Source organism: Hydra vulgaris, chromosome 09 (assembly GCF_038396675.1).
Source record: "Hydra vulgaris chromosome 09, alternate assembly HydraT2T_AEP".
In the NCBI taxonomy this organism is placed as follows: Eukaryota; Metazoa; Cnidaria; class Hydrozoa; order Anthoathecata; family Hydridae; genus Hydra; species Hydra vulgaris.
The window spans coordinates 15,928,077-15,942,500 of NC_088928.1; the positions used below are offsets into that span (position 1 = coordinate 15,928,077).

The 14,424-nt window shown below is 25.5% G+C and overlaps 1 protein-coding gene across 4 annotated transcripts in view; it reads left to right on the plus strand.

Annotated features, from left to right (window-relative positions):
- LOC100202958 (DNA topoisomerase 3-alpha) overlaps positions 1 to 14,424 on the plus strand; it is a 72,980-nt gene that overhangs the window by 48,227 nt on the left and 10,329 nt on the right. The window contains exons 21-33 of one of the 4 annotated variants that reach the window (XM_065804840.1): positions 705 to 818; positions 1,041 to 1,110; positions 1,611 to 1,639; positions 1,753 to 1,811; positions 1,997 to 2,057; positions 7,113 to 7,197; positions 7,507 to 7,680; positions 7,807 to 7,874; positions 10,171 to 10,545; positions 10,798 to 10,878; positions 10,998 to 11,028; positions 11,122 to 11,166; positions 11,747 to 11,874. In XM_065804840.1, coding sequence (XP_065660912.1) covers positions 705 to 818; positions 1,041 to 1,110; positions 1,611 to 1,639; positions 1,753 to 1,811; positions 1,997 to 2,057; positions 7,113 to 7,197; positions 7,507 to 7,680; positions 7,807 to 7,874; positions 10,171 to 10,545; positions 10,798 to 10,878; positions 10,998 to 11,028; positions 11,122 to 11,166; positions 11,747 to 11,874 — 1,320 coding nt within the window. Of the gene's footprint in view, positions 1 to 704; positions 819 to 1,040; positions 1,111 to 1,610; positions 1,640 to 1,752; positions 1,812 to 1,996; positions 2,058 to 7,112; positions 7,198 to 7,506; positions 7,681 to 7,806; positions 7,875 to 10,170; positions 10,546 to 10,797; positions 10,879 to 10,997; positions 11,029 to 11,121; positions 11,167 to 11,746; positions 11,893 to 14,424 lie in introns of all 4 variants that reach the window. The other 3 variants (XM_065804839.1, XM_065804841.1, XM_065804838.1) reach the window with 3 other exon arrangements.

Here is a 14,424-nt window from a genome sequence, read left to right on the forward strand (position 1 = left end):
GCAAAAGATAATGCTAACTGAACTTGCAAAAAGTTTATTATTATTTGTTGGTGGCAGTGTATTTAGTGAATTGCTATTTTTGAAAATATGTATAGTTTATTAGGAATTTGCAATCATTTGCTATCATCAAACAATGAAAATGTTTTTTTATCATAACCTACCACCTTAGATTTTAAGTATCAAATGTGTCAATTTTTTTTTTAAAGAAAAAATTTAAAAAATAGTTATATATAATCCGTTTTTATGCAGTTTTTTAATTATAATCTGGTATTAAGTCTGGTCTGGTATTAAATCTGGTCTGGTATTTAGTATTAGGCCGAATACTGAATAGTAAAAAAAGTAGTAATTGAATAGGGCCAAATAGTCACCAAATATTTGTGACATCTTTAATTGACATGTTTTGAATTATGTGTTAAGCAATACATCTAGTAGTAGCTGATTATTTATCAGCAGAATTGGTCACAATATCTGTATATGCCTATGTAATCGCTTAATTGCCTTGTGTATCATACTGTCCCCTAAACTAAGTTTTTACCTTTTTGTTTATCTACATAAAATGTACATATACAATGTAGATATTAAGTTGATTATGTTTTCATCATTACATCATTTATCATTTATAATCATGGTTTAAAGAAAAATGAAATTCATGATATGTGAATCAAGAAGTACTTGGTTGACTTTTAAGAAAGATTTACTTATAGGTACTGATGCTACACATGCTGAACATATTGAAACAATTAAATCTCGAAACTATGTTGGTGTTCAACATGATGGAACTTTTTTGCCTGGTCAACTTGGAATGGCTTTAGTAGAAGGTTACAATTGATTTCATTTGTACTTTGTTTTGTATTTAAAGTAATTTTCATAATCAAAGTTGTATTCAGTTTGATTTTTTTTTAATGAAGATCAGAATTTTTATTTCTAGTAATTAAATTATATAATAAATTGTAATTTATATTGAATTATTTATTATATTCTAATTGTTGTCTTTAATTATTGATTCCATGACGATCATCTTAGTTTTATTTCAAATTTAGGTTATGATGCCATGGGATTTGCAATGTCTAAACCTCATTTAAGAGCAAGTCTTGAGGCTGATTTAGTGCTGTAAGGGTTCTAAATTTTAGTATATTATTTAGACTATAAATATGTTATCAACACTATTATAAAAAATAGTATAAAAAATAAAAATTACAATGAAAAATATATTCAACAGTATAATAAATAAGGCTTCTGAATATTACCAAAATATAAAAAGGAGAAATTTTTTTTTTAAGTTTTATTTTCTTCTCAAAATGTTCAAAATTAAATGTGTTAGTGGTGTAGTGGTAGAGCACTCACTTTGTAAGCAATAAGCTCTGAGTTTGATATTTTGCTGGTAGTACCATGCTTATCTTGTTTCTCCATGCAAGGGCCTTGTTTGTCACGGTTCGTGTTTTGGAGTTATAGAGTTGATAGAGGGTTGTAACATTTTTCTAATTCAATAAATGGATTATAAATTGTACAAGTTATAAAAGAAAGTATTAATTAAATGACTTAAATGAATCAATAATTAAAGTAATAATTATTGAAAAATTTTTATACATATTTGAAATATTTTTATTTAGAATTTGCCAAGGTTTAAAAAATGAGAAAGGTAATATTTTTTATGTGTTACTTTTAAAATTTACTGTAGCTAATAATACTGAGTAAATATTATAATAATGAAAGTAACTTATAAACTAGAATTTTATTAATTTATGATAATAGACGTGCTGACTCAGCAAATACAAAGTTACAAAAATGTTTTTGAACAGGCTGTTGCTCAAGTATGTATCCACAGTTAAAATCAAAATTATTTTTGATCTTAAAAATTTTTTTAAAACCAAAAGCTAAGGAAAAAAAATTATTTTAATCTAATTATAATTTTGTTACTTTTATTTTTTTAAATGTTTATTAAAATCTATTATTACCTTATAATTACTGTTATTTATTTGGTGATATTTGTATTAAGGTGCAAAAACTTGATGATTCATTATCAAAGTACTTTGGAGAGGCATCTGATGTTACTGATGGTTTGAATAATTTTTAATTTAGAATGTTTTTTATCTTTATATATGCAATGACATCAATGATATACATTAGCTTTACTGCATACTTTACTACTTTACTAATGCACAGCTTTACTACAAGGTCAAGATATTTAGGAGACATTAGAGATATTCAAGATGTTTAGGAGAGTATTTAAGAATTTAATAACTCCACATACCCAACATTTTCAGACAAGTTTAAAAACCAAAATGGCTGCTCTGAGTGCTGAAAATATTACTGAAAATCTGAACCTGACTCTGAACTCAGTTATCGTGCCCTCAAAATGGATAAAAGTATTCCTAGAGTGACTGTTAATGTGCATGTTGTCATCACTTGAAAGAAAAAAAAAAATTTCTAAAGAAAAAATTAGAAAAAAGCAGGTAAAATAGGTTTTACATATACTAAACTGCAGATCAAGGTTAAATAGATTAATGATGGAAAACAAAATACAGAATAAGATAAAACTATTCATTATATGCAAAAGTTCAATCAAAAAAGTATACATGACATTTAAAGTAATTAGCAGCAATTGTTCTACTCTTTTTACAGCAGAAGTAAGTAAATTTTTAATTAACAGGTTAAAGCATAAAGATCCAAGTCTTTGTATTTCCACAAAAATCACAAGGTTTAGATATGTCTGTGGCTGGTTAAAGCATTTGAGACATGTCTGAAAAATGTTTAGTTCTTACTAAATTCTTACTAATTCTTACTAAAATTCTACTATTCTTACTAAAATAGAAACTAAATCCTCCTAAAAATCTCCTAAATCATGTTGTTTAGACTTTTTCCAATAAAACCAAGCAATATGAAATATATTCAACAAGCGAAAATGTTTAAGTTACTTTTATGTATATTTTCATATTTATATAAATATACCCAAACCTTTTTTGAATTTCTTAATTTAAATTTTCAGCTACGGGAAGAAATTTTAAATTGCAACAATTATTGCAACTGCAACTGCAATAATTAGTGACATCTTCTACAAAATACACAATATTCTCAACGAAAAATTACACAAATTATAATGGACTTTTATCAAACCATATTGAGTGGCCAAGGAGTTAAAAAAGGAATTAATTCATGTTATAGCATAGTACATTTAAGATGTTACTGAGCTTCGATACATGTTCCAAAAGATTGAAAGTTTTGAATGATTTTCTCTGGTTCCAATAATTTCAAATTGGAAGTTATAACAAAGATCTAATTTCAGGACACAGCACATTCTTTTAAACTTGAGAGTGATGGTTTTAGACAATATTTATTAAAAAGCAGTTTTAATATGTGAATTAAAACTTTAGTTTAAATTTCTTGATCCAATAGACGTCCATTGTATCCCTTGACCCATCTCTCAAACACCTCTCCATTGCATCCCTAGATGCCACATGGTAAAGGCAAAATGCCTCAGGGCTGTATTTTCTAGACAGACAATGATTCAAAACTCCGTAGAAACTCTATTATAATTTTTTTTCAACTCTAAAAAACTAAGGTTTTGAAGTGGCTTTCTCCAAGCCCAGATTTGCATCGTATAGAACATACTTGGGAACATCTTATTTGTTCATTAAAAATTGAAAAACCTTGTACGATGTACATACATATACACAAATTTATATACATATATACAAATTTCTTTAGAAAGGACAGATATAAAAATGATTTTTTTGAAAGAAAAAATAATAAATAAATCATTGTTAATTACTTATTCTACTTTTTTTATACTCTATTTTTGTGTGTGCATTTAAGGATTCAAAAAAAGGATTTCTTAAATCTTTAAATACACATTCTTTCTTGAATAGATTGCAGTTATTTTTTTATATATTATTAAAAAAAATAAACCAACTAGTTTAAGTGAAATTTAAACAACCATAACCAGAATGATGAGATGGAATGAATATGTGCTATGGCCATATAGGTTACATTGGCAAGGAAGGCAGTGTAAACTTTCTTTTTAAATGCACTTTAGTAGTGCTTTGTGACAGAACCATGAACTTCAACATGAAATTTTTTAATAATTAGCATTTAAAAATTTTAACCATCAGGCAATTCATTTGTAAAGCCTTTTTAAAAATCTTTATTATTTTTATATTTTATATTATATACCATAATTATATTACATATTATGTTATATGTTATAATAATAATAATATTTTATAATTTAATTATTTTATTTGTTATAATATTTTTTGTTATATATATATATATATATATATATATATATATATATATATATATATATATATATATATATATATATATATATATATATATATATATATATATATATATATATGTATATATATATATATATTTATATGGACCACACGGGTAAAACCACAGACATCACATTTTTCTCATTTTGAGAGAAGAGAAATTTAGTGTTTAGTGACATTAGATATATGTTTATTAGTTATATATATAAATGCAGTTTTTGTGGTAAATAATAAGTTATTTATTTACAGTGTTCTTTTGAAGACAAGACACTCATTTTGGGCATCTGTGATTTTTCTGTTGTAAATTCATCAACTCATAAACTATGCTAGCTTGTAACCTTTTAGAGCACTTATTTTTTTAAAGGTAGATGGTAACACATAATATACAACCACAATGTCATAAGTGTGTGATGGGATAATATACCCCCCTCCCTCAACCTTCCCTTCTTTTTGTAAAGAAAATTCAAATAAAATATTATATGAACATTTTTTTTTTACTTTAAACAAAATAGCATTGCAACCTTATCTCTTCCCCAACCTCATTTATTTACGATAGATGATTCTATGATGTCTGTGTTCCACCACTTTATATTAAGTTTCTATAAACAATAAAAAAATCAATTGTGAACACAACGTTAATAAAAATGTGTTTTTTTAATTTCAAAGAAAAATAAATTTTTTAAAAATAAGATAAAATAATATCAAATAATGTCTTATTTTGTTCACTCAGAAAGCTTTAGCTTTAGTAAGTCTTTAAATTTTTAACAAAAATGAGGCAACAGAGCTATGTATGCTTGTTTTAGTTTATCAGGCATTTTGATCTAAACATATGGGATGTAACACACATAAAATTTTTCCAATTTTACATATAATTAAATTTTAACTAGCCTTTAATATTTCAATTTCTCTAATTGAACATCTCAAATGAACAAACAACCAAGAAGTTTGGCTCTGAAACTCTGCAAATTTCAGAAATTTTTCTTGTATCATGTTTATATATAGGGGAGACCGGGGCTAGTTGGCCGCAGGGGTAAATTGACGAACTGCGTTTATCTTTAGAGCCTTTCATCAGAAAGTGACAAAAATTACTCAGAAACTTCCTTATTGACCATTTCATCATTCACTGTAGTATTGTCAGGATTCGCGCATGCGCATGAGAGATATTGAGATTTATGCGTTTTTTGGACAAAAACGTAACTTATTGAACATCGCTTTCTTTTTACTTTATAAAGAAAATATTTAGTCGTATGAAAAAAAAGTTATTGTAAAAGTTCCAGTCACAATTGGTTTACTATATCCAGTCAGACTTTTTTTTCAAAGCTGCCGTTTTTCAGTATCTATAGACTGTTTATTAAAAAAAAAGCTTTCAGGGTAAGTTGACAAATTTTTCACGGGGTAAGTTGGCTCATAGCATTTACTATGGAAAAAAATATTTATTTTTATAAAATTATTATTATTTTTTTTTTTAATTTTTAACAATATTGAAAATATTTATTTTTACAAAAAAATTAAAAAAAAAAAAATTTTATTTTTTTTCACCACAGATAAAAGGTGGGCTACTGTTTGGCTTTTATACGGACTAATATTTGGTACCAGCTAAAAGTAATATTAAATTTTGGGATAAAATTGTTGCAAAAATTAATTTTAAAAAAATTTCTATTAATTTTGCACTAAATAGTGCATTAATAATCATTTTTATAGTTTGCGCCAACTTACCCCGTGGTGGGGTAAGTTGGCGCAAATTTTTTTTTTTTTTTGAGGGCCCGGAAAGGCCCCAAGAATTTTTTTTTGTAAATGAATGCAAATTTTATAAGATACCCTAATCCATACTCTTTAAGACTACACTTTAATATTTTTAAAAAAACGTACTGTTAGGGCTACAGAGCTCATAGAGTAAAAACCGAGCCAACTAGCCCCGGTCTCCCCTAATATTAAATTTGTATGGTTTTTTGTGTGACCATCTAGTGTTTCTGCCAGGAACTTTTGATTTGCAATGGTCATGTTTCTGTCACAATCTATAGAGGTGTCATACCTATACAGAATATGACAGAGTTCTAATTGGTAATGAAACAGTAATTTTGTCAAGTTTTTTAGTTTTATGAACTAGATAAGAAATCAATCTAAAACTTTTCATTTTATATTTCGCCTAGCACATAAATTGCAAATCAATTCAATATTTTTTTCATTTGAGATAATTGATAATTTAAGATCATGCAACATAGAACATATAATATTAGACCATCTGTTTCCAACAGTTTCATCATGGCAATAAAAATATAATTTTTGAGTTGAAAGTATGTTAGTGATTTAAAAATAAAACAGCAGTTGCCTGGAATAGTATACATATTGGATTCAAACGTTTAGGCATTGTTTTTTTAATGTTTTTCTGTAAACAAAATGTTTACTTGATCCGACATATTTTTCTTAAGGATAAAAGTTAGTCATGTGACTTATGTTTTTGTTATCATTGGATTAGTTATAAATAACTTGAACAACTGTGTTTTTTATCTGGTAAACATTAGACAACAGTGTTTTTTTTAAAGTTGTCTTTTTTTTAAATGACCATAGAACCTTAAAACACAGTTTTTTTGTTATGAATTTTTAAATTATAAATAGTTCAGTACTAAAATATCATAAAAATATGTAAAAATTGAAATTTTCAAAAAGTGGACATCTGTGGTTTTACTTGTGTGGTCTTTATATATATATATATATATATATATATATATATATATATATATATATATATATATATATATATATATATATATATATATATATATATATATATATATTACAATATTAATATTTTTTATTTGTATTTTTTTAAAGATATATTTAATGAAATGTCTGATCCTGTTCGCAAATGTCCTAAATGTGGAAATAACATGACCTTGCGTAAAACTAAAGAAGGAAGGTGATTTTCAAATTTATATTTTATACCTATTAAAAGTTTAAATTTTTTTTTCAACAAAAAGTGATACCTTGTAAAAATTTATCTTAACCAAATAATGTTCAATTATAATATTCAAATACAAAAAGTTTCATTAAAAATTACTATTTTGCTTAGTTATTATATTTTAATAATATTAAAAAATAATAACAGAAATATATAAATATAAATATAATAATATAACTATAATATAAACATAAATATATAATAATATAGATATAAAAGGTAATATAATTATTAGAATTTAAAAGTAATATTAATTTTATATTTTAGCTATTTTTTGGGTTGCATGGGTTACCCGAATTGTCGAAACAGTTTGTTTTTTCCAAAGTTTTTGTTGAATGCTGTGAGATCTGATACAACCTGCTTGCATTGCAAACCATATCCCGTACATAAAATTGAGTTTCACTTTAAACGTGGAAGCATGCCACCAGGATTTGGAGAACAGTATGTTGCAAAACAGAATGCACAATTTTTGTGTAGATTATGTTGTAGTTCTAAATCTTTTAATATTTAAATATTTTTTTAGTATTTAAATATTTTTTTAAGCCTTCCTATTATTTTTATTTTTAGTTATATTGGTTGTATTGGTGGATGTGATGAAATGTTAATTGGTGCTCTTGCAGCCAGAGATACTATTGGTATTTATGTTGATATTATCAAAATTTAATTGCATCTAAAAGTTTAATTGCATCTAAAAGTTTACATAAATACATTTCTTGTTAAAAAAAAATAATTTTTAATTAAACAGTGTATATATAACATAAATCAGTAGCCACAGTCTTTTTTCTTTTCAAATGGATTTACAATAGTAAAACACATTGAAAAGAAGCTGTTAAAGTGTACAAGCATTATAACATTAACGATTGTGACATCACTGACTGCATTGTGACAGTTAAGCAGTCATCACAGATTTGAAACAGAATGAAGAGAAACATAATTACAAATTCAAACAGTTTTAGTTTAAAATTAAGCTTCTTAATTAAATGTCTAAACACCATATATAAAAACCACCACCATACAGTATTTTAACAAATAATTTTCATGAATAGTTGTTCAAACCATTGTTTAACCAATTTAACAAATGCTGTATAAATAGAAATGTCATTTTCATTTAGTTTGTCTTCATTAAATTTTTATTAGAAACAGTAAAAAGAGTAATAATTCATTGTTTTTTTGTATTTGTTTGATTGAAAAAATTGAACAAGTTAGTCTATGCTATTTATTGAAACAGCATTCCTATATTTATTTGGTCTAGGAATCCATTCGTTCATTCAATATGGTTTATGTGTGTCTGATAGATTTATAAAATGCTTTATAAAGTGCTTGTGGGTTTTTCTTCTTTTTTTTTTTATCTTTATTCCATTCCTATCTTAGAGAAGTTAATAACATATTAATCAAGCAACTATCTATAATGTAAGCACCCAGGTCACTGATTCCCTGATTCTTTAATGCTGTAATTTATACTGCTTAGAGTTTAATTATAATAATAAGATTATATTATTTTTATGTGCTTTTTATTAGTAATTGATCAATATGTTTAGACATCATCCCGTGAAACATTTTAAAATATCTGGTTAACATTTTAAACATAATTTTTAAAAAAATTGAAAATTGAGATTATTAAGATCAATATTTTAATACTATATAAATTTTTTTTAAACAGCTATTATATTATTGATCTTAAAATAAATAAAATTTATATATGTAAATGATTGCTATAAATAGGCACCACAGGTACCTCTAAATTTACATTTGCATGACACCATAAGTAATCATAGGTAGTGCATGACACAATAATCTATGTGGTTGCCTCATATCTCCTAATCAACTCAAAGTTATAACAAAGGTTATGAGGTCACATAAGGTTCCTTATGTGGTCTCAACAAACACACAAAAGAACCCTAATAAGGAAATCTTTCATGCGGTACTTTGCCATTAAACTTAGTTTTAGATCTGTACCATCAAAAATCCATGCATCAGGAAGTTCTAGCATTATTTTCGGCAAGAAACAAAGTAACTGTTAGATGAAGGAGTGTGCAGCTGGTCAACAGAGGTTTTCTGCTTACCCTTAGAGTTTTTGTTTAGGAGACTTTTTACAAAATAGTGGCTGGGTGGAGTTAACATCTACCCAAGATGGGTGTTTTTGTTGGGACGCTCTCTAGCCTTTACTCAACCAATTGCCCCATAGCAAAGGGTATTTTAAGTTATAGTTAACTTCTTCTAGCCTTTGCTTAGAAACAAGAATCTTACAAGGCAGTTGAACATGAGGCAGGTTTTTCTGGATTATTACCAGTAGCAGGGTGATCATGATGATCTTAATCCTGATTTGAATATAAAATGCTGAAACAAATTACTGGAGCAAAATACTGAAACAAATTACCAGAACAAACTTCTAGAAGGAATATAAAAAATGTACTTAGAACCTTATGTTGGGTTAATTTTTTAAATTTTTAAACATTTAAATTTTAAACATTGTAAGTTACAAACTTAAGGTTCTTAATATTTGATATTTTGAAAGCTAAAGAATCAGTAAGCAGTTCTTTGTACTTTGTCATATTATATATATATATACTTTTGTCAATTCAAAAGTATATATATATAGTTTGTGCTTGTTGACAGAAATTCACATTTCTGCCAGCAAGCACAAGTTGTTGACTTCAGAGTTGTATTATTGGTGTTCGTTCTTAGTTTGATAACAGCGTCATTATGAAAAAGATGTAGTTAGTTATACATGTACTTAATTGGTTACCATGAAATTATAGAGACAAAGTATTATCATTATTTAATTGTTTGATAATTTTAAATCAGTTATGATAAGTTATGGTAATTTATGATTAATTTATGTACCACATGTGTTATTAGTTTACAATTATACAGTTATTTTGATTATTGCTGATTATCAAGCTAATCATCATTAATGATTTTTTTTATTAGCACCTGTTAATAACCCTCCACCTTTAAGAAGAGCTGATCTTGGCCATGGTGCATTTAATAATTCTGCTAATACAAAAATAGGTGGAATCCAGATGCGTGATAATCAATGTCAATTTAATAATAATCAACAAAAAACAAACTACAAACAAACTTCCAATCAGAATCAACATGGAACAAAAAAGCAATCTTTTTCTACATCAAATATTCAAAAAAACAACAAATTTTCAAGTACTACAACAAAACATAAACAAAATAATCCAGTAAGTAAAAATCACAAAGACTTCAATAACGATCAAGGAAATGATAGTAATGTGGTTTGCAACTGTAATAAATCGGCCATTAAGCTTGTTGTAAAAAAAGAAGGACCTAATCAAGGTAAATTATTTCTTTTACTTTTTGATCTAAAATTGTATTGCATGCTAGGTGTACACCATATATTAATATTATAAAAATTGTTATTCTACTTTAGTTGTTTATCTTATTTATAGTATATAAAACATTAAGATTTTTTACAGTTTTTAGAGGGGTTTGCTTTTTTCTTTCTAAATTTTATTATTTTGTTGACTTTAAGTTAACAATTTTTTAAATGTGGGCAAAGTGATAAGCCATGTAACTTCTTTTATTTAGGTCGGCAGTTTTTCAAATGTGGGCAAAGTGATAAGCCATGTAACTTCTTTTTATGGTCAGAAGAACAAGGAAATAAAAGTGGTCAATTTTTTGTTGTTTATTTAATTTATACTAGTTTAGTTTATTATTTTTGAAGTTGTATTGAAGAGCTCATTAAGCATGTGTCTAATATAAGACATTGTGACATCTTTTTTTTTCAGGTCTGCAAAATGTAAACAAACCTATATCCAAGTATGTTTTATTTAACAAGCATTTTTAAGATTTTTTTTTAGAAGTTTACATATTTTAAAACTTAAAAGAATTCTGCTATTTGCATTAATTTAGTACAAACAATGATACAAAATGTGGTTGTGAACTACCTGCTGCACAGTAAGCATTTGTTGGAATATAAACAGTTTTTTATTAGAGGATGCACATTTATTTTGACATAATATCAAATAAATATATATTACAAGAAAAATGTTTGATTTTCTCAATTTAATTTAATAATAATGAAAAAGAAAAAAAGTAAGAAGAGTAGTATAAAAATTATTTATAGATATTAGTTATGTTCGTTATATTAGTAATTTAATATTATTTGTAAAAAATAAGTAAAAATTGCATTCCTTGTTACGCCTCTTGTTGCATCTTTTGTATTAAAAGTTTTATATTTTTTATGGAACGTTAAGAAAAAAGAAAAGATTTTAAAAATGTTTAAAACCAGATAAAGTAAAATATATTTTGGTTCTAAAGAAGAAAATATTGAAAAAAATTTTAATTGAGTTTTTTATTTTACATTCTTGTTTTCTTTTTTTTTTCCCCCACTTAGTTGTCAAATTTAATTTAAGTTTAGTTATTTTATAATTTGATTAATTTAAATTTAATTTATGCTTTTCTAAAAACATATATTTTGAAGTGAACTTTGTTATTTTTTACTCTTTTATAAGAAGTTGTTATATTTGTATTATAGACGAACTGTTCAAAAAGATGGTCCAAATAAAGGTCGTCAATTTTATTGCTGCCCAAATTCAAGAGGAGAACAGTGCAGTTTTTTTCAATGGGTAGATCAAACACTTGAGACAAATGAGCCAGAACAAGGTGGCTCCTTTAACATAAGTAATTTTTTTTTCTCTGTTATTTGGTTTGTATTAGTAATAATTAAAAATAAAGTTTAAAAATAGACTTGTTTCATTGATTTTTCTGTTTCATTGATTTGGTTGTTTTAAGGACAATGGTGATTTATTTATTTTTAATCATTAATTTTTTTGATTTTTGAATATTATGATTTTATTTGTTTTAATGACTCTGGTTTTAAAGTGACTTTATTGTTTTAACAACTTATGCTTATTTTTTAATAAATAATTATATTTAATTTTATTATTTATTTATTTCTAAAGCATAGATATTACACATGACAACTTATTTAAAGTGAGGGGGGGCTATGAAAAGAAGGGTCACAAGCTATCTGTCTCTTAAAAAAAATTTTCAAGATTCTGTAGTAATACTGATACTCTTATGCATAGAGTGATATAGCATGTTTTTATGGGTTCCATAAATTTTCATTTAAGTGTCAAATATCTTGTATTTGTAGCTGCATTTCTCACATTATGACTCATTTCAAGTAAAGATGATCATTTCAAGCAAGAGATATACTAGTAAATCTACTGTCAAAACCACTAGAAGTTGAAGTAGTATCTAATTAAAAAAGATGTATTCTTAATAGTAAAGGCAGTGCTAAAAGATGCTGATGAGCTCTTGCAAAGAAAGAAGTAATTATGTGGTTTGTATCTATCCCTTTCGTTCTTTTTTTTAGTGGTTTAATTCACTTCCCTTTACTCTATCAAATGCTTTAGCAAAGTCTAGGTAAACCACTAAAGCGTGTCTACTGTTTAAAGCATTGGTTATCACATCTATTAATTCAAGTAAATTTGTTATTACTGATTTCCCCATATTGATTCCATGTTTTTCTTTAGCAATTAAGTTATGTAAATTTAAGTATTTTGTTATATTATTTTTTAATAGTTTTTGCATTACTTTACTAATAACCTGTGATGATGAGATAGGTCAATAATTAGTTAAAAAAAATTTTTTTTTAAATTTGAAATTGGTGTGGTGTTTAATTGTTTCCATAGTTATGTTGTAGCCCCAGTGTTGTATGCTTTGATGAATATAAAACTTAGTGGTAGGCTATGAGCAGAACTGCAGTTTTTTAAACTATAAGGAGAAATATTATTGATTCCAGCTGCTTTGTGTTCATCTAATCTAGTTTTAAATCTAGTTTTGTTTTGACATTTAATAGTGAAAAGATAGCAGATGCATTTAAAGTATATTTTTTATTCATTCTTGGTGATAAACCTTTTCTTAATTCATTTTTTGTTCTGTTGATTTGCTAAATAATTTGTAAAATAGTTTATTTAGAAAATTAGCCATGTTTATGTTTGTGAAGTTTATAATGAAATAATTTTACTTTTGTATGATTTTTGATTGTATTATATATTTGTATAATTGTTTATTTATTTATATTATATATATATATATATATATATATATATATATATATATATATATATATATATATATTTATATATATATCCACAGGGGTATACCCTCATGGTCATTCAGTGGCACGGGACAACTCGTTTTCTCCAAGAGGGACTGAAATTTTTTTTTAAATGCCTGTCATTAGTCTAGCAAAACATTTTTGTTACTTACAAAAAGTGTTTATTAATAAAACCATATTTTGATCTATGAAGATTTTATTCCTTGCAATTATTTAAAAGAAAACTTTAAAAAGCATTTCAAGTAGTATACCCTTGTTTAAATAATGAGTACAGTGCGTTATTAAATTTTACACATTGTATATATATATATATATATATATATATATATATATATATATATATATATATATATATATATATATATATATATATATATATATATAATTATTATATATATATATATAATAATTATGTATATGGCTATTTCCACGATGGAAAAGATAAATTTTGTGTTTAAAAATATCTTTTTTCAAAAGGTTTTATTTCTTTAATTATAGTTTAAACACCTTAAAAATAAATTTTGAGTAGAAAATGTTTAAACCGAGTAGATAAATTTGATGAAGGTTAGCAACTGTTTGTTCTTTTTATTATTCAAAAAAGTGAGTAAAATTTGAGGGGGAGTTATTGCAATATTTTAAACAAAACATATCCATATTTTTGTTTAGAAAGAATCTTTGAGATTAGATATATGTCTTGAGTAAAAAAACTTTTACTCTTTAAAAATAAATCAAGTGTTTTTTTGTCACATACACATCTGCAAAAATTACGTTGCGTCACTGAACTAAAAGCTAAAAAAGTTTAATTATCGCAATGAAAATATGCTTTATGGCGAGGTTTTTTTAGAAATTATATACTTTAATGTAACCTTTTAATCATTACTAAAAAAAAAATTGGTCAAAAAACATTGTATTAACATATAGTTATAGTTTAAAAGCTGTTGCGTCACTGAACCCATCGACGGGATAATTAGCGTTTTACAAAATAGCGCGGTAAGGAAGTCAAAATATCATCCAAAAGTTCAGATTTCGTTGTGGGTTTTCAAATTTTTTAAATTCGAATAAATTTTAGTATTGTGAAGGGCTATTAG